This window comes from Protopterus annectens, chromosome 8.part0 (genome assembly GCF_019279795.1).
Source record: "Protopterus annectens isolate FY-2018-M chromosome 8.part0, PAN1.0, whole genome shotgun sequence".
NCBI lineage: Eukaryota > Metazoa > Chordata > Ceratodontiformes > Protopteridae > Protopterus > Protopterus annectens.
In genome coordinates, this window is record NC_056741.1 from 849,081,874 (window position 1) to 849,101,775 (window position 19,902).

Consider the following 19,902-nt stretch of genomic DNA (forward strand, 5'->3'; position numbering starts at 1 on the left):
CCATCCTGCTCAGCAACTCAATTTTGTGATCCAGAAACTTACTCTTTTTTTTTTGAGCCCGCTGACACTAGGGACTTGAATTTTGTGTCATTGAAGGGGAGAAACTGTTAGCTTGCTTTTCCACTCCAAGGGTTACTGAATTATGAAAATTGCTGGTTTTGTTGGCTTTTGCTTTTGGGCCATTTTTTGAAAGATCATTTTCTACTAATCAGGCCTTTTATGTTGTAAGGCCTGGTTGATAGGTGTTTCTTTAAGGGTATCATATTCATTTGTATCTTTAAGGACTGCCAGATGTGGTTTAAAGTCAGAAAAGATTTTTGCACACTTTAGAGATACTGAGCAGTTCGTTATTATGCAAGCAGGACCACACAGTTTTTAAGCAGGTCTCAGCAGTTGTTTAATCTTTTTGCTTTGAGTTCTTTAGGCAAGCAGCTCTCAAATTTTGAGTTTTCCTAAGTGGAGTTGGTTTTTTTTCTTTTTCTATTTCTTCCCCATTTGGCATTGCATTTCCTTATGGGATTAGGTCAGCTGGGATTCCAGGCTACTGCCCACATCATACTAGCATTTCCTGGTACATGCCACATTTTCTATAGTTTGGAGGAAGCTACTATTTTGAGGGGACATTACTTTCTCCTGTGCATTCTAACTCTAAGACTCTCTTTTCTAAATCTAAATCTTCAGCTGGTTTTGCCATTTTTATTTGGCAAGTTATGGTTTCCTGCTTCCTTTTGATTTAGCTAGTTGCCTTACCTACCTCTTGGGAGACTGCCCCAATGTTAGGACTGCAGCAATGTGGAATGAAAGAGTTATAGTATTTTTTTGTACCTACCATAAATGTAGATGTTCTGTATCCCAATTTCTGTCCATCTCTGCTCCCTCCCCTCTGTGTTTAGGGGTGGTTGTGTTGAGTGAGGGTTGTACCTGTAATTTTGTATATATTGTATTTATTTTTTTTTGGTGGTGTTTGGTGTTTTTTTTTTGGCGTTCTTTTAGGGTCTTCTCTGATCTAGGGCAAAGAAAGACTGAGAATATGGCCCCCGGTCGGTAGAGATAGATACCCTGGCAAAGAGCGACGGTCCCTATCTATGACGCCACCCGGCCCGTCATATACTCCAGCCATATATACCGGTACGACTGGACGGACTACCCCCAATGGTTAGGACTGCAGCAATGTGGATCCTCGAACATCTACATTTATGGTAGGTACAAAACTGTACTTTTCTTTTACAGTGATTTCTCTGAAGCCATACGTAGCAGCATATTCAGCAAGTGTATAAATGCATTTGAGGCTTGTTGTTGGAGTTAGGTTTATAGTTATATGTTAGACTAAATGAGTTTGTGATGTTTTTAATGGCTGTTGTAAGTAAGGATTTGTATTCTTCAGCAGGATTGATGGAAGAAGAATTTGTATTTTTAGTAAGTTTACCTGAATGCTGTTTCTGTTCCTTCCAGAATAGTTTTAGTTTGCTTGCAGCTGACATTGGTTTAGTTCTTAATTATAGCAATTGTGCAGAGCTAATTCCAACTCTAGTTTGCTTTCTTAAAGAGCGATTGGTTTGTCGTAGCCGGGTGTTGTTCTGGTCTTGCTTGCAAGCAATTCAGGCCTGATGTCCTTCAAGGATGCATCTGCAGTCCTTACAAATGGGTTATCCTGTCGTCAGGCAGCCCTTCGGTCGGCCGGATTCCAAAGTCTGGGTCTGGCTTCGGCTGGTGTCGCACTTCACCCGACGTCATTGCGGCAGTTATTCGGGTATAAAGGCATCAGCCGACGCCATTTTCCTCAGTCTTTCTTGCCGCGTGGCACCCGAAGCAGAAGCTGTTCGCAAGTGCCGGTCGGTCAGATCCAGAGATTACTACTACCGAATACTACTTCGAAGACTTCTATAAAGCTAAGTACCCCGTTGGGGACTCTTTCTTGCCGCAGCCGATGTCAGAGAAAGTTAATAACTGTTTATCTTGTGGGAAACAAATACCTCATAAAGATTTCCACTCCTATTGCATACATTGTTTAGGCCCAGACCACGACGTAGCAGCTTGTCTAGCCTGTGCTTCTTTTAACCGACGGACGCTTAGACGTCGCTCGGACTTTGCTGAACAGATTTTCGGCTCCGATTTTGCCTACATTGTGCCGTCGGATCCTCCGATTACGCAAATAACCAAAAAGCGCAAAGAAAAGGACCGACACTCGCGGTCCGCGGTTTCGGCTGAAACCGCGGTTAAGCAATCCACGAGTGTCTCGGTTTCGGCCGAAACCGAGCAAGCGGTTCTTTCTTCAGCCGATAACTTGCCTTCTACCAAGGCCTCTTCTATACTGGTAGAAACGGCTTCTGAAATCCAGCCTTCTGCGATTTCACAGGATTTATCAGACACCATTCCACTAGATATTTCTACCCCTGCACGTGGAGCTGCTAGGCCTCCTCCAGCTATGTCTATTAAGGCCTTTACCAGGGCTAAAGCAGCCAAAACTTCCAAACCTGTACCTGCCAAGCCCCCCTCTCACAGGCCCAGCACCAGCTCCCATATGCTTTCCTTGGCACAGGATCTCATCACCTTAATTCGTGGATCCCAGCCTCATCCAGACAGGGCCTCTCTCCCTCCTCCAGAAAAGAGGCCTAGAGCAGAGCCCCCTGAGCCAGTAGCCACAGATGATTCTTCTGATGATTCAGAACATACAGACCCTCCTGAGGCTTCTTATTCTCCTTATGAAGACTCTGATGCTGAGGAGTCCATCCCTTCAGCCTCTCCTCCTGAGGAATTTTCCTTTGGGGAAACCTCGCATGCTATGAGGGAACAATTTCAGTGGCAGGGCCAAGATTTCTCAGACTCTAGAAAAAGGCTTAGGACCTTTCTACACTTACCACAGCATAGGCCTTTAGCTATTCCTCCAGTTCTATCTGTTGTTGATGATGCATTTAATGATGCTTGCACTACTCCTGATACTTTACCTCCGGCTCCTGCTAAACCAGATAGGTACTACAGGGTCCCGGACACTCATCACCACTTATATAAGGCCCCTTTTGCAGATCCAGAGACTATCTCCCAGGGCCCTAAAGCTGTAGCAGCTACTTTTTCTAAAAAACCCCTCCCCTCTGATAGGGAATCCAGGTCCTTAGAGAGATGGGGTAAAAAAGTTTACACCTCTGCTACTTTGTCAGCTAGAGCTTTGAACTGCCAATTTCATATGATTCAATATCAAGAGTTTATGCTTGACCAGTTGACTAAAAAGCTGTCCTCTGAAGAATCTTTAGATAAAAAGTATGTTCAAGAAATGTTACATAACATACAGCAGGTTAGTAACCATTCTTTAAAATGTGGCTATGATGCACTGGAGGCTTTCTTTAGATCAGCCATGACTGGCACAGTTATCAGGAGGCATGCATGGTTGAAAGAGCAGGCATTACCAGACCATGTCAAATCTAAGCTTTTGGATGCACCTACGGACAAGGTCAATTTATTTGGTGCCCCCGCACAGCAGGTTCTGAAAAAAATGGAAGAGAAAGCAAAATCTGTGCAGACAGTAAAAGATTTCTTACAAGTTCAACCTCCAAGGTTTAGCAGGAATTGGCCGTCCAAGTTGGTCCTTTCCGGACTCCTCTAAGGCACAAAGAGGCAGGAATAGGTGCTCTAGAGGCAGAAACCAATCCAGGGGTGCCTACAGGGGTCACCAGTGGCAGGGTAACAACCAACGAGGCACGGATACAGCCACCACCACTACAACAACTCAGGCACCGCCAACCAGGGAACAACTAGAAGCACCCTTAGGCGGAAAGCTAACATTATTTTCAAGAAACTGGCACTGCATTACAAGAGAAAAATGGATTTTGCAGACTATAGACAAAGGTTACAGGTTCCATTTCCATACACTACCAGGAAAGAGAGGAATGCCAAACCTACCACCTTCTCAAAGGGCAGAAGCTCTAAAACAAATATCTCAATTATTAAGAATGCGTGCTGTGGAAAAGGTACCATTTATGGAGCAAGGGAAGGATTTTACTCCAGGCTCTTCCTGGTACCAAGAAAAGAAAACAAATGGAGGCCTATTCTAGATCTGTCCGCTCTAAACACATTCCTCATTGTTCCAAAATTCAAAATGCTGACCCTACAGCAGCTTCTTCCCATGCTGGGCAAGGAGTCTTGGCTGGTAACTCTAGATCTCAAGGAGGCATACCTGCACGTCCCCATAAGACCAATTTGCAGAAGATACCTCAGATTTCTTGCAGGATCAGAGCATTATCAATTCTCAGCATTGCCCTTTGGCTTATCTACTGCGCCCAGAGTGTTCACGAAATGCCTGGCATCAGTAATCGCCATTGCAGACTTCAGGGAATTCAAATCTATCCCTACCTGGACGACTGCCTGATACAAGCGGACAACAAAAACAAATTAACAGAAGACATACAAAGAGTCATCTACTTGCTACAAGCCCTGGGATACACAGTCAATACAAAAAAGTCAAGGCTGATTCCATCCCAAATAATAACCTTTCTGGGTGCAGAACTGGACACATCAAAACAAATGGCATTTCTAACTGCAGAAAAGAAAGAGCAACTTCCTCTCTATTTCTTGGCATTAACAAAGCAGAGCCATCTAACTGCAAGAAAAGTGCTACAAGCTCTAGGCTTCATGGCATCCTGCATAAGTCTGGTCCCTCATGCCAGGCTTCATATGAGAAAGCTACAGTGGTACCTAAAGAATTTGTGGTCTCAGCACAAGCACAGCCTGGAAACCAAAATTCCAATGATCCCATGCCTGAAACAAGAGTTCTTATGGTGGGCTCAGGCCTGTCAATCAAACACAGGACTGCCCTTCTGCAAAAGTCAACCAAGACAAACTATCACGACAGATGCCTCAGACCTCGGTTGGGGGCACACATGATGGACAAGTGCATTCAAGGCCTATGGACTCAAGACCAACTGCATCTGCACATAAATCTAAAAGAAATGATGGCAGTAAAATTGGCAATCCAGGCATTCAGACCTCTTCTCCACGAAGGCCAGCTGTTGATAAGGACAGACAACACCACAGTTATGTGGTACTTCAACAAACAGGGAGGCACACACTCATACCCCCTATGCCGGCTGGCACTAGACCTATGGGATGTGGCTCTGAGCTACAACCTTCAGTTACAGGCAATTTATGTACCAGGGAAGGAAAACATTCTAGCAGACATATTAAGCAGAACTACAACAGATGCCCACGAATGGATGCTGCATCCGGACATCTTCAAAGCCATAACAAGAGAATGGGGATCACCACAAATAGACTTGTTTGCATCCCCATACAATCACCAGTTGAAGAAATTCTGCACAAGGACTTACCACCCACTTGATTGGAAGGTGGACTCCCTATCCTTCAGTTGGAGAAGCCTGACAGCATACGCATTCCCACCACTTCCTTTGATGCACAAGGTGCTTCTCAAGATCAAAGAGGAACGTCCGAGGATCATTCTGATAGCCCCAGACTGGCCAAGACAACATTGGTACCCGCTGAGGAGCATGTCCGGGAACAAATATGGAAACTGCCCCTGATCCCATTACTGCTGACACAGAACAACTACAACATTCTGCATCCAAACCTAAAAACTCTGCAGCTAACTGCCTGGAACATTACATAACAGAAATTAACCCAAATTTATCCCAAAGGGTTAAGGACATAATCCTGGAGGCTCGAGACCTTCAACAAGAAAGAATTATGCAGCAAAATGGAAAAGATATCTCATCTGAGTGCTGCAAAGGGGCAAGATGTGACACTGGTAAACATAGCCAACATCCTGGAGTACTTGGCGGAGCTCTACCACACAGGCCTGTCCTATTCCTCCATCAAGATACATGCATCAGCTATTTCAGCACAATACAGCTTGGATCCTCCTGTCTTCTCGCATCCTCTGCTCAGACAGTTTCTGAGGGGAATTAAAATGTAAAACCTCCCAGGAAACCTCCATTGCCAGCATGGGACTTGAACTTTGTGCTAGAAAAACTGACTCTACCTCCTTTCGAGCCAGCAGCTACAGCAGACTTGCAATACTTATCCTGGAAGACTGCCTTCCTGCTGGCAATAACTTCAGCAAGAAGGGTCTCTGAACTACAAGCATTAATGGCAGTACAACCCTTCCTGATCTTCCATCAAGATAGAGTGTCCATGAGAACAAATCCTACATTTATGCCTAAGGTGGTATCCAGAGTCTCTTTAAATCAGGCTATCCACCTTCCTACATTCTACCCCAATCCACAGAACAGGGGAGAAAAGATCTTACATACCTTGGATGTACACAGGCAATTACACTACTACCTGGACAGGACAAAAAACAATAGAAAAACTGACCAGCTTCTGGTAGCTTATGCAACAGGAAAAGAAGGAAAACCAATTTCTAAACAGACAATCTCCAAATGGATAGGAAATTGCATTAGACTTTGTTACTCCTACCATGAAAAGAAAACTCCAGAGAACATCAGGCCTCACTCCACAAGGGCCACAGCCACTACCACAGCTTTCTTACGAGGAGTGGCTACCAAGGACATTATAGAGGCTGCTACTTGGACCTCCGTGCATACATTTGCCAAGCATTATAACTTACCTCTATACTCTAGATCCCGTGCTGGCTTTGCCACTGCTGTTTTGCAAGGGATCCTGACTACACCATAATCTATTCTCATTTCCTCCTCCCCTAGTTTAGCTATGGTATTCTACCCATTTGTAAGGACTGCAGATGCATCCTTGAAGGACATAGTACAGTTTTGTACCTGCCATAAATGTAGATGTCCGAGAGGAATGCATCTGCAGTCAGGATTACCCACCCTCCTTCCCCTCTGAGGTACTCCTAGGGTACTTACCAATCTTCAGCTAGCTTGGGGGGATCTATTATGGTGTATTTGTTTGTATATATATGTACATACATGTTTATTTTGTGTGTTTGCTCTCTACTATTTGGAAACTATGGCTTTTATCCAAATTTAGCCTACAAAGAGGGCACCTGGCATCTGGGGCAAGAAACACTGAGGAAAATGGCGTCGGCTGATGCCTTTATACCCAAATAACTGCCGCAATGACGTCGGGTGAAGTGCGACACCAGCCGAAGCCAGACCCAGACTTTGGAATCCGGCCGACCGAAGGGCTGCCTGACGACAGGACAACCCATTTGTAAGGACTGCAGATGCATTCCTCTCGGACATCTGCATTTATGGTAGGTACAAAACTGTACTATCTCTATTTTTCATTGGATTCTTCATCTTTTGAAAGCCAGGGACAAACTTGTCCCCTTATTTTTCTGCATGTGCAGGGGAAAAGGGAGTCTTAGATTAAATGTAGGCTTTCATGAATATTGATAGGACTGTTGAGGAATTGGAGGACCAGTCAGTAAGGCTCTGGTGATGGTTGTGAGATGGGAGTTTGTGTTCAGGGAAGGGGTGACCTGTGAATATTTTTGAGTTGGCTTTTATGGATTTGAAAGACCAAGACGAAAGGTCTGGGCAGTGGTCACTGAATGAGATGGAAAGAATGGTTATATATGTACAATGGTGAGCTATATTAGAAAGGATAAGAACTAGAGTTGTACGATTTCCTGATTGTAAATTCGGCCTGGTTAATTCTTTTACTAGCTTTTCAAGGTTAAACTATTGCAGCATTCTATTTAGTGGATTTTCATAAGGGCTCCTAACATTTCAAATAAGTCATCTAGGATACTTTTTTTGATACAGCTATTGGGAACATTTCATTAAGGGCATTTTATTAGGGAGGCTGGAAAAGGGAGGAGGGGTATATAAATTTGCTATAATAAGTTTATCCTAAGGTGAGGTTGGTGTCATCCCATTTGGTACTCTTATCATTTGTTGGGTTGGCAAAATTATAGCAGATGACTTCTAATTGAGTTTGTGTCTTTCGGCTTTTCCCGTTTAGGGGTTGCCACAGCGGAACTCCGGTCCGCTATTGATTGGTAGTTGATTTTTACGTGCCGAGTTACCAGCCCTGACGCACAACCTTCAACGAAGGTACGCCCATTCACACACGTCTCCACGCAGAAGATGCTCTAGCTGAGAATCGAACCGGACAGCGTCTTACTGTGAGGTGACAACACTACTGCAGCACCACCACCGCGTAACACGACTTCTAATAGAGTATTGTATCTAATTAAGAGCTTGACTCCACCCCCTATTCTAGCTCCTGGTCTGTTATCACAAAGGATTTTCTAATGTGATGGGATAAAAGTTGAATGGCAGAAGCTCTCTTTCAGCCGAATTTCCGTAATGGCAGGGATATGTGGGTGTTTCATAGTAATCTTGACTTCAAGAGGTGACCCTTTGTTGTTAATGATGCTTAAATTTATGCAGGCTGTTTTCAGATCTTTGGTTTGAACAGTTTTATTGTTAGTGTTAAGTGTTTTGTGTTTGGGGTACTAGTCAGATTTATGGGGATTTGTTTGGGTTGTGGTGTAGGACCTGGGTTTGACTGAATACTGTAGGTAAAGCCAAGAGCATAGTTGTTTTTTAATTAGTGTGGGGAAGTTAATGTGTTGTAGATGAAATGTTTGAATTATGAACTCCTTTCTATTTACATAATTTAAAAGTTTGCCATAGTGGTTGAGGTGGAAACATTTTTGCATTGGGATATTGTATGCACTAAGTGGGTACATGTTAGAATTAGGGAGCTAATGTCTAATGTTATCCAGCTATATGTGGTATTTGCAGTAAGATACACAATTAACATTTGATGTAATTAATGTATATATCATTAAATGTCTGTGTAGAATACATTTTTGTGTCTGGTTCTGCCTCTAAGTACTAATTAGCTCCACCTTGTGGCTGTGTGATCACTTGTAGGCACTGACTGAAGCTTTACCAAACAATCAGGCTACTACCCAAATGTTATGAATTAACAGAGTCATTGTCAGTCATGCACTGTTGCATTAAATACCTTGCAGGTGCACATACATGCCTGTTACGTTACATTTCACTGTCATTTCCTTTGCTGCTCTTCATGATTAGTGTGCATCGTGGGCTGGACAGCATAATGTCTGTATATTTTTACTGAAGACAAAGTGAGGCACACATTTTTCCTGTTCTTCTAGGAAAAATCCTTGTATGTGGGCTGTGCTTTTTATATGGCTGAGTTTTACATTGTCAGCCAGCAGTGGCATTTGGCGTTTGAGGAGGTGGCGTGTTGTTTCATGAGTTACTACTTTAAATAAAAGAGATGTGCTTGTACAAGTGGATACTTTCCACATCTAACGAATTAGTTCACTGGAGAACATGAAACTGAGGTCATCTAGTACATGTGCTATCTGCTTATTCTGTGTGGAACAATGCTAGGAGATACTTAGGCCCAGTTGTCTTGTACCCCTTCTCTTGCTTTCCCAGGACTAAAAAGTGCAGGTCAGGATTTAGAGGTGCTGCTAATTTCAGATTAGACTTGCCAGTTTAGATGTATATAATGTTTTTTAGTGTTTTGTCTGAACTGATTGTAAAACAATAGCATTAAGCAATAACCAATGAGTAGGTGTGGGTATATTGAGGATTTACCCACAGTTGGCATGGTTGTATAGTGAGGGTGAAGCCTGAATGAGTAAGGAAGGCTAACCATTTTAATTGCTTACTTTTCTTAAATAATGTCATTGTATAATGACGCCATAGTGTTCCTCCGCATTCTTCCATGTTTGTTTATGTACTGTGCATGCGTATACATATCAGTGCTGTTGAAAACAAGCAACAGAGAAAGGAAGAGCTCTGTTGCTTTTTTTCCCCAAAACTATAAAATTCAGATAGTTTAGAGGTAGAAGAGAGACAGGGCAGAAATACAAGGAAAATAAGGTACATTTATTTAGTTTAGCTGAACGTATGTGATTTTCCTTGTATTTTCTCTGCTCTCCGTACCTCTCAACCTGTTAGCTCAAACTTAAATAATAGGGGCCAATTGTAAATGTTGCACTTATAAACTTAGAGAGCTGCTGAAATAACAAGACTTGTTTGTCTGAAGGATATGAAGTCTGAAACTCAAATGCGTGTTATTATTTAGTAACTTCATTCCTTAGTGATTGGACAGAAAAAACACCAATTTTATTAGGAACAGAAAAAAAATAGAGGTGACAGTCTGGACAGTTGAGATGTATGCCTCCGTAGCACATGCTAATAGAAAAAAGTCTAGCATTTCATTGACTGGAATTTTTTTATTGGTATATGCTTGATTTACAATGGGCACACCGGTTGGGCTAATCAATCAGTGTGCGCATTTTTTAATACCAGTGAGCTATCATTGTACAATACCCGATATCTGATGTACATTATATGTGTTTAATGATTACTAAAATGCAGTCTGTTTGCTTGAAAAAAGGTTGGATGAAAGGTTTCCATGGATGATACTTGGTTCCATTTCTTTCTCACTAAACAAGTTACAAATGTTTGTTTTAAATAACTTTTGTATGTATCTGCTTTAAGTGAATGCTTCTGTTGGGGTACTGCATTAGAAGCTGTAACAGCTTATTTTGATGAGCCATCTTGTAGTTGTTTTTTGTACAACTGCATTCATCTCGTTTGTAAGATAAAGATTCCAACTATGGTCTCCTGGTAAGGCAAACAAATTGGCAACCGTAGATTGCTGTCTTCATTCTCAGAAACCCCACAGTGATAGAAAACTCCACTGTGGTGCATGCTAGAAGTTACTTTTTGTGATGTCCATACTGATGAGTGTAGCACAAACATCCTGCTTTACAAGTGCAAAATATAGATGCATGGTTATTGCCCTGAGAAATTAAGGTACAACATTTTCCTTTCTTTAGTGTTAACTTTTATTAGAATTTTAGTTTAGGTCCCTACTGATTCAAATTAACGCAAAAATAAACTAAGCAAGCTCTGTGTTTGTGGATTCATATTATTCATAAAATTAAACAGCTGCACTGCAGATTACCTCAAAAGTAGTATTACAGGATAGGTGTTATATTTTGCCTTAGCAGGTGGTGTGCAAAAAACAGTCTAAAGATCTTTAATTGTAAGTTGTCCTAGTAATTTCTGCATGGTGTCAGTTTTAATCTAACTTCCATAAAAACAAAATTAATGAGACACCTGGGAGAAAATATTGCAGACTAGTAGAAAAAGTATTTCCTTGCCTTCTTAAATATTAACTTGATTGTGCTGAATGTTTTCCCTCTGGTCAACTGTTTTTGTACATGTGAGTCCTTCAGCTGATTAGTTTATTTTCTCATTACAGAAGCTTACGTTACTTGGACACTTCAAAGTAAAGGAGGAAGATCCTACTGGAGGTACATCCCTAAAACCAGGGAGTCTATTCTTTAGCAGGGGTAGTGTTACCTCGCCCAAAGGTGAGTGCCACTGCACTGTTAAAAGTAAGTAGTCATGTGCATTAACCTCGTAACACAGTAAATCTGGACAAAGTCAAAAAGAATGGGGCAAAGATCCACATATAAGGACACATTTTAAATACTGCTGCTATAAACTTAAAAAGTTGCTAGAATAAGAGGTTTTGTGCTACCATGCATTCTTTTTTGAAATATATGAAGTCTGAGAACTCAAATGTCTCATTATTTAATGAATTCAGTCCTCACAGATTTGCCAGAAAACCACAAATTTTATGTGGAACTGACCAAAAATATGAGCAAAAAGCTGGACTTTCTGTAAAAGTCTGGATAGTTGAGGTATGGTCATGTGTATTGGAGTGGGATAGTTGAGGGTTTTACTCTGCTTGATCCTCTTTGTAGATGCGGCATTTCTGAGCAGTAACTTGGTTAGTTGGTTAATAAATTTGTGCAAAGTTACAGGTTGGAATTTGTGGAATGCAATCAAGATCTTATTTTGAGACTCTTAGCAGTAAGATATCCTTTTAGAACTGCTCTTTTCCTCAGATAATCTCTCTTTTTTTCATCTGAAGAATCAAGAACCGAAGAGTGTGAATGTGCAGCCACAAAAAGTATTGGCTTTAGAAGACAGACATTTTGGTAATACCTCTTGTTAGTTTCCAGCTTTAAAGATACTATCCAGGCTGCTTGGCTATGCGTAGATAGAGTTACTTAATTGAACATGAAATGTCAGGCATGTGTGTGCTGTTTCAAGTACTTTTCCTGTTTAGCAGACAGTTCTAAGTTGGATACCTCATCTCAGCAGTGGTCCATCTCCCAGACAAAGTACCAGGCCTTGAGTTACTTTAGGAGTGTTCAGTTCTGCTGTTTTGACCATAACAATGTTAAAACTGCCTAATGTCTATGGTTTACTTCCAGCATGTCATTCTAAACAAAACTATTGAAATGTTATACCATCTTCCCAGAAATCTACTTAGGACAGTTTTCAAGACTGTAGGGATGACAACTTCTAGCATCCGCTTCCACATGGTATATGTCATTTATGACTGCTGGTATACCAGGATAGACAGAGAGAGATTTAGAATGGCTGTGCATCGACATTAGTTTAGTTGTGGATTTTTTTTTTTACTGAGGATGTCATGGTGCTTTTTCTTGAGTTCCTCATTCCAGGAGTTATTAATTTCTGGTCCTCCTATAGGATGCAAAAGAATAATCTGTGGCCTTTGTTATAATGACCTTAACAGGGATAGCAAAAGCATCAACAGGATGAGCAGATCTCTGTCAGTCTTCTGCATCAAGTGGCGTGGCTACATCCAATACTTTGGTCCTTGAAGACTCCAAAATAACATGTGCCTGCATGCTTTAGTAGTAGAGATCAAATTTTATAGCTTTGCCCTGTAATTTTGTTTCCTTCCTTTCTCTGGAGATCACATCTACCAGCTCCACTTCCAAATCTGTATGGGATTGTCTAGAGACCCGTCTCCTCTTTCAAACATCAGCATTTCTGTTTGTTCGAGAAAGTCAGTGTTAGGTTTTACTCCCATTTCTTTTTGGTTCCCTGGAAGACTGCAGGCATAAGGTCCATTTTGCATCTCAACATTGTGAGCCTCTCTATTAAAGGCCAAGAGTTCAGCATCCCTCCAGTCTAGCTATCCTTTCCTTTGCAGTGTATATTAGGTGTGATGCTAGCTATTGTTTATACTGAATTAAGGGAAATGTAACAGAGAGTCAGAGCAGCAGCTATAATTGCTGCCTTTTCAAAAAATGTGTTCGCCTAGGACATTTCTAAGCTACGTCCATGGGCTTCAGCCTACACTTTTTCTAAGCATTACAAGCTTAACATCTAGTCTAGGAGTAAACCAAACTTTGCTACAGTTATCCTGCAGGGCATGATTGTAGCAACTTCCCCAAGGGAATTAATTTTATTTGCTGTCATGCTCTTTCATGGTTAAGGAACACTAATGCAGTTATGATCACTATGATGAAAATAGTATAGTTATCTGAACAACTCACTGTAAAGTAGGTGTGCAGGTTATGAGATCATTGCTGCAGTACAAGTTGCTGACCTCTTCCATCTGTCTTCATTTTTGCTTTGATGAGCCATATGCCCAAGGACCACTGGACCAGTGGATTAGCCTTGGACACCTTCCTTGCCATTACATTTTGTTTTTATTTTAGGGGTCATATTGGTACTGCCCTAATTAGCTGACTATCCCTAAGAGGTAGGTAATGATGCTAGGGCAAGAGTCCTTGTGGACTTTACAATTTCAAGATGAGGTGGGACTCTGTGCACCCCTAGGCACACACTTCTGAATGTTTTTCTCTCAAAAAGAGCTTTATAGTGGCATAAGCATCTCCATCTTATATGCCTTACATTGACCTGATGTACCAAGTAGACAGTATGCTTGTAGAGGACATCTGTGAAAACTCTGGAAGTTAAACTGGCAGGTCTCTTGTCTACCTCCAGCAGATTCCATAGATGATCAGTATTGCTAGAAATGTGAATTCCTGCTTTGGACATCTGCTGTGATGAGTTGCTCATACAGATTTATTTTCCTCAAGCATCCTTATATTGCATAATTTCAGTGTAGCATGTGTACTTCACATATATGGCATGTGCACATATGCAGACTGAACAGGGGTTGGATAAACAGGTAGAGCTATACATTTGGGTTGACCTTGTGCTGCATATTTTTGGCTAATCAGTAGCTGTAGCCGCATATAATATTATGCTGTATAGCTGACTCTATCATTGCACTTCATTTTTTATTAAGTGCGTGGGGAATAGCACAGGTATGCCAGGTTGTACTGTTTAGCCCAGAGCAGATCTGTTACATTTGATTACAAGTCAGTAGAATGGAAATTGTTATTGTAAAAGTCACATCCTACTGTTTACTGCACCTTTTGTCCATTAAACAGTATACTATCCACTGTCATTAAATTTTATTAAATATTATTAGTTCTGTAATCGTAGCTATCTATACATCTGAACAGTGAGTTTAAACTGTCCAGAGAAAAGGACTTTGGATAAAGCCCTGGTTGTAGTGCCAGTGAATTCCAGATTATGTGGATTCACTTTTGGGAGAGCAAGTTTCAAGTAAAGATGAGGGTGGTGTGCATTGCACACTGCAGCTCAGTCCTACACAGCAGAGCAGATTTTAAGTGCATAAAAAAAGAAATATCCTTCTAGTTGTAGAAGACTGCTAGCTTGCACCCAGTGTTTGCCTTCCAGAACCAGAGGTAATAAGATTGAGAAAATGAGTTGGCTTTACTGGTGCTTGATATGTTTGGCAATTGGCATGAGAGGACTCTAAAGGCACTTAGCAGCTTTAGATTCATTGGTATCAACTTATGTTCAAGTGTCCATCTTTAAACATCAGTAAACATTTTCTGAAAATAGCGAAGACAGTTTTATTTCATTAGGTCCATTGTAGTGAAGAACACTTTCATGTTTGTTGACAAAGATGTGGTATTAATAATACTGGTATATAATCACTTTGTTAAAATTAACAACATACTCTTTCTAATGTCAACATGCTTGGAAGTCAGAGGAGGGGAAAATCCATTCTGAGTTGTGGAAGTACATGATCTCAGCTTTTTGTACAGCTTGCACAGTTTGGATGTTGAGTATATTATTCATCAAGGAAATGTTCCCATGTTTACTGACTAAAACACTAAAGCCTTTTAACTGTTTGTATAGCTGTCAGACTGTGAGCTGGAATGCACACAGGTGAACTGTTGCAACTGCCTGAGGGACAATCATGATATGGAGACTGCCAAAAATACCAGTGGCCACCCCCTGGTCAGAGAGGAGTCTTGCTTGTATTGCTGAATGGTGAGTGGCAAAAGTTTCAAATTGACTAGCCTTGGACTTGACTGGAAAATAAGATGGTCAGCTGTTAGGCCTTTATTGGAGCACCATTGGAAAGCAGACAGTGATCACACCCTCCTGGAGGTAGTTTTTGAGACAGCCTTCCAGTCTTATTATAGGTTTATAGTTGTGTACTAGGCTAATGGCCCTGGAGCCTTTACAAGCCTAGCCATAGGATTTCCCTGGCATAGTGCCACCCGACCTTAGTTCCCAGAGCCTCTGTCGAGTAGAGCCACTGAAGTTATCCCCGGGGTGAATTTTCTGTTTCCCATCCACTTATCAAGATCTCTGTTGAAGAGGGTCAGTGAGGTGCTCTGCTTGACATGTATGGGAAGTCTATTCCATAGCATGAGCAGTCTTTGGGTTATGAACCTGTCCCTCCAGCATGGTCTGTTAATTGTGGTAATGAGGTTGAAGTGTCTGGAGCATGTGGTGCGGAGGGATTGGGATTTCTTTAGATGTAGCATTTCTAACACAACTGGGTCAGACATGCCTTTGTAAGTCAAGCAGAGATCGCCTCTAAGTAGGCGATGAGAGACAGAGAATAGTTGGAGTTTTTTGAGTCTGTCCATACAGGACACGTGTTTAAGGCCTAGGATCCTCTCTGCGAGGTACTTTTGTGGCCTCTCCAGTTGTTGCAGGTGTCTCGTGAGGTACATGCCAAATGGGGCATTGTACTCGATGACTGGCCTAATGAGGGAAGAGTAGAGGGAGACAATGACCTCTTTCTTCCTGGATGCAAAACTCTTAGTAATGAGATGTGCCACATAGGACTTTCTGACCACAGTGGCAATGTGGTGATGAAAAGAGAGGTTGCTGTCAGCCTGTGTTCCCAGATCTCTTATAACGCCTTCTGTGTTCAGCGGACTCCCATCCGTGTGGTAATTCATGGGAACCAGGTTTTTTCCAAAGTGGATGACACATTTTTTGGCATTGAGCTTAAGGTCATGGTTCTGACACCATTCATTGGTCTCAGTGAGGCCATTCTGCAGGTTGTCAACATCACTTGGGGAGTTAATAGCTCCCAACTTGAATTCGTCTGCGAACTTTGTCAGCCAGAGTCCCTTCATGTTGGCCTGGACTTGAGAAGTAGATACCAAACAGGAGAGGGCCAAGGACCGAACCCTGTGGGACTCCACTTGTGACTAGTTGGCAGTCTGACTTGGAGTCAGCTACTTTCACACTCTGGGTTCTATCTGTGAGCCAGTTTGCAACCCACCTAGTGATATAGGGGTTGATGCCTAGCTTAGCGAGTTTTTCTATGATTCCTGAGTGGGGAATGGTATCAAAAGCCTTGTCCAGATCAAGATAGGCTGTATGAACCACCTTGCCTTCATCCACAGCTCTGGTGACTGACTCAAAGAAGTCGAGCAAGTTGAGCAGGCATGATCTACCCTTCACAAAACCAAACTGTGTGGGATCCAGAGGTTGGAGATTCCCTATATCCTTGTTTATTAGGTCCATGATAATGCGTTCCATAGCTTTGCATATCAGGCTCGTCAGGCTAGTGGGACTATAGTTTCCAAGGTCTGTAGTCGCTCCTCCTTTGTGGAGAGGGATGACTGTAGCAGTGCACCATTCGGTAGGGACAAAGCCTGAGATGAGGCTGTGATTGAACAGGGCACACAGGTGAGGTGCTGTTTCACTCTGTAGTTCATGTAGAACACAGCCAGAGATATGTTCAGGTCCCATAGAAGCTGTATTCTTGGCCTTGGACAGTGCTGTTTTAACCTGTGCAGCAGTAATACTGGGTGCCTGGAAATCTACTGGTATTGTGATTGATCCTTTGGGAGGATGGGGGTAAACTTATCAGTGAATCTGTCGGCCAGTATACTGGCAATATCTTTTGTGCAGTAGCTCAGAACAAATCTGGGTATTGCCATGCAAATTCTTTACATAACTATAAAAGGCCTTGTGGTTGTCTTTACTATCTGCTGCAATTCTGTTTTCATAGCTAGCTTTAGAGGATTTGATGAAGGATCTCAACTTTTTGTTGAGGCTGATAAGGGAGTTTTTTCAGTCTTGTGACTTCACCTTATTCCACATCAGTTTCCTCCTTCTGTTGCAGAGTTTGTTTATGGCCTCCTTTTTTTTGGAGGAGAGCATCTTTGTTCTATTGGGTATGGCGAGATCCATGCATTTGTGTACGTGTTCGTACAGTGCATTGGTGTATGATTCAGCGGTCATACATCTATTCTTCATTTGCATGGGTGCCGTGAAGTTAGCCACCTCTGTTTTTAGGAGCCCAAAGTCAGCTCTGGAGACATTTTTTTCACGGTGGTTACCTTTGCGGGGTGGGTGGGATGTGTGGGAGGGATGTTGATTTCCAAGTTGATTAGTTTGTGGTCGGATCTAACCAGGGAGGAGCTTACTATTTGTGTAGAGCAACGGTCACCCATGTTAGTAATGACCAGGTGAAGGATGTTGCTACCTCTAGTTGGGGTAAGAACAAGATGGTCCAGGGCATTGGAATTAATGAACTCCAGGAAACGTTGGGCAAGTGTATTGATACATGAGTAGTTTTCCCAGTTAATGGAGTGGTAGTTGAAGTTGCCTAGTAAGAGAGTGTTAGGTTGGACCCTAATATTCTCCAGGGTTCTTAGGAACGTGGAGTGTGAGTCTTGGGACATAGTTGGGGACCTATAGCAGCTATGACCTGAATTGCTGTCTTACCCAGTGTTAGCTGCACCTGAAGTATCTCTGACGCATTATGTCGGGCTACCAGTCTGGAGGTGTGTGCATCCTTTATGAATATGGAAACACCACCGCCTTTGTAGCTTTGGTCCAAGTTCTGGGGCCAAAAGGTGTGGAATGAGTTATAGCCTGGTAGTGCAGGGGTGCTCTCTGCTGCCTTGAACCAGGTCTCTGTTACAGCACAAATGTTTATGTTCTCCATTTTAAGGAGTGCTTCGAGCAAGTGCATTTTGAGATTTAGACTTCTAGCGTTGAGCAGCATGGCCCTCAGATTGCATTTGTTTGTAGCAGTTATGGTGGTAATTTGGTCTTTGGAACATCACCTAAAAAAGGAACTATAGGGGTGGCAAAAGTCTTGGCCAGTATCTGAAGACCAGGGGTGACGGATGAAGGCCATCTCTGGCAAAGCATAGAGGTCTGTCAGTCAGGTTATCCCAGGCAGGCAGATACTGGATCCCATTAGAATGACACCAGAAATTTAGCCAAGTGTTGAAATTAATCATTTTCTGCTTCTATTGTGGTATCATTCTGGGTGATTGTAGGATGCTGCTCAGGGCTAGGGTCATACCTGCCTGGGTTACATAATCCGAGAGCTCCTCCATGTCGCTTTTCATGTAGTCCAGGGAGGTAGTCTTTGATCATTCACACCCCCATGTACAGTGGCAGAGTCATATTTGTAACTGTTGTTGAGGGACCTGAGTGCGTGCGTTATGTGACGGATCCTGGCACCTGACAGGCAGCTGACTGTTACTTTCTCCTTATTCAGCCTAGTGAGTGGGACATCAGTGTGCCTCACTATCAAGTCACCTATGACTAGTGTGTTAGGTATGCTGTTTTTCCTTAGGGCCTTTGGTTGAGTGGCACACTGTTTAGGAGAGTTGTGTGTCTCGTGATTAGTGTTGTGTGATGGTTGAGTGTGTTTCTGCCTTGGATGTCTCTGCTGCTTGGGTAGATTTTTATTGAGAGCCTCTGTGAAGGTGGGTGTGTGGTTTGTGTTTTTATGTGAAGGCGGTGCTGGTGTGTGTTCTTCAGGGCTGTGTGTTCCATGTGATGTGGTGCAAGTGTTGACCTTCTCCTCTTGACCAGCTATTCCGATCTTGGCTGGAGAGTGCATGGCTTCCAATTTGGATATATAAGTGCATCTCTCCGGTCTTGGCTGGAGAGTGCATGGCTTCCAATTTGGATATGTAAGTGCATCTCTCGCAAGTCTGAGTGTTGGGTGGTAAGAGGAGAAGGTTGTCTGTGTACATGAGGCAGTTACTACATTGCCTCAGGATGCCCAAGTTCACCAGGTTAATAGGAGAAAGCACAGCGAACCGACCTTTAGACATGCCTGGAGGGGTGGGCATTGAAAATAAGTACTGGATCTGTTTCCTTGTAGAACGTTTAGTTCTGGTAGCACTTTTGTGTGCTACAATAATTGCTACCAGATGTCTGGTAAAGTGCTAGACTAGTAAGCTAGTACAAGTGCAGGAGAAGAGAGAATTAGTAGATCTAAAGGACAAATTGAAGAACAGACTTTGGCACTGCTCAGGAGCTTACAAACAGTCCTGGATACAACAAGTCTGTATCTGGACTAGACTAGTTACAGGAATGGCGGGAAACAAGCGCAGACACGGGCTTTTAAACCAGAAAGTTTAGAGAGGTGGTGGAAAAACTGCCCAAACGGACAATAAACTACAATTTCTGTGCCAAAAACTACTCCTCTTGTGGTAGACAGGCTACCTAGTGCTTACCACTCCCACTGATAAGCTAGAAGGCTTCCCTCCAACACAGAAAGGCTTGAGGGGCTCAGAAGCTTACAAACAGTCCTGGATACAGCAAATCTGTGTGTGGACTAGACTAGTTACAGGAAAGGGGGAAACAAGTGCAAATGTGGGCTTTTAAATCAGAAAGTTGAGAGAGATGGAAAAACTGCCCAAATGGCCAACAGCTACAATTTCTGGGCCAGAAACCACTCGTTATGTGTCTTCTGTTTTGACAGATGAGGAACCTGGGAAAAGTTTTCTTCCAACAACCATCTTGGGAGGGGTGCTTC

At 42.5% G+C, this 19,902-nt stretch overlaps 1 protein-coding gene across 3 annotated transcripts in view; it reads left to right on the top strand.

The window, feature by feature from the left end:
- XRCC1 (X-ray repair cross complementing 1) overlaps nt 1-19,902 on the top strand; it is a 1,655,904-nt gene that overhangs the window by 224,604 nt on the left and 1,411,398 nt on the right. For all 3 annotated transcript variants that reach the window (XM_044080346.1, XM_044080348.1, XM_044080347.1), the window contains one exon: nt 11,194-11,305. In XM_044080346.1, coding sequence (XP_043936281.1) covers nt 11,194-11,305 — 112 coding nt within the window. The remainder of the gene's footprint in view (nt 1-11,193; nt 11,306-19,902) is intronic.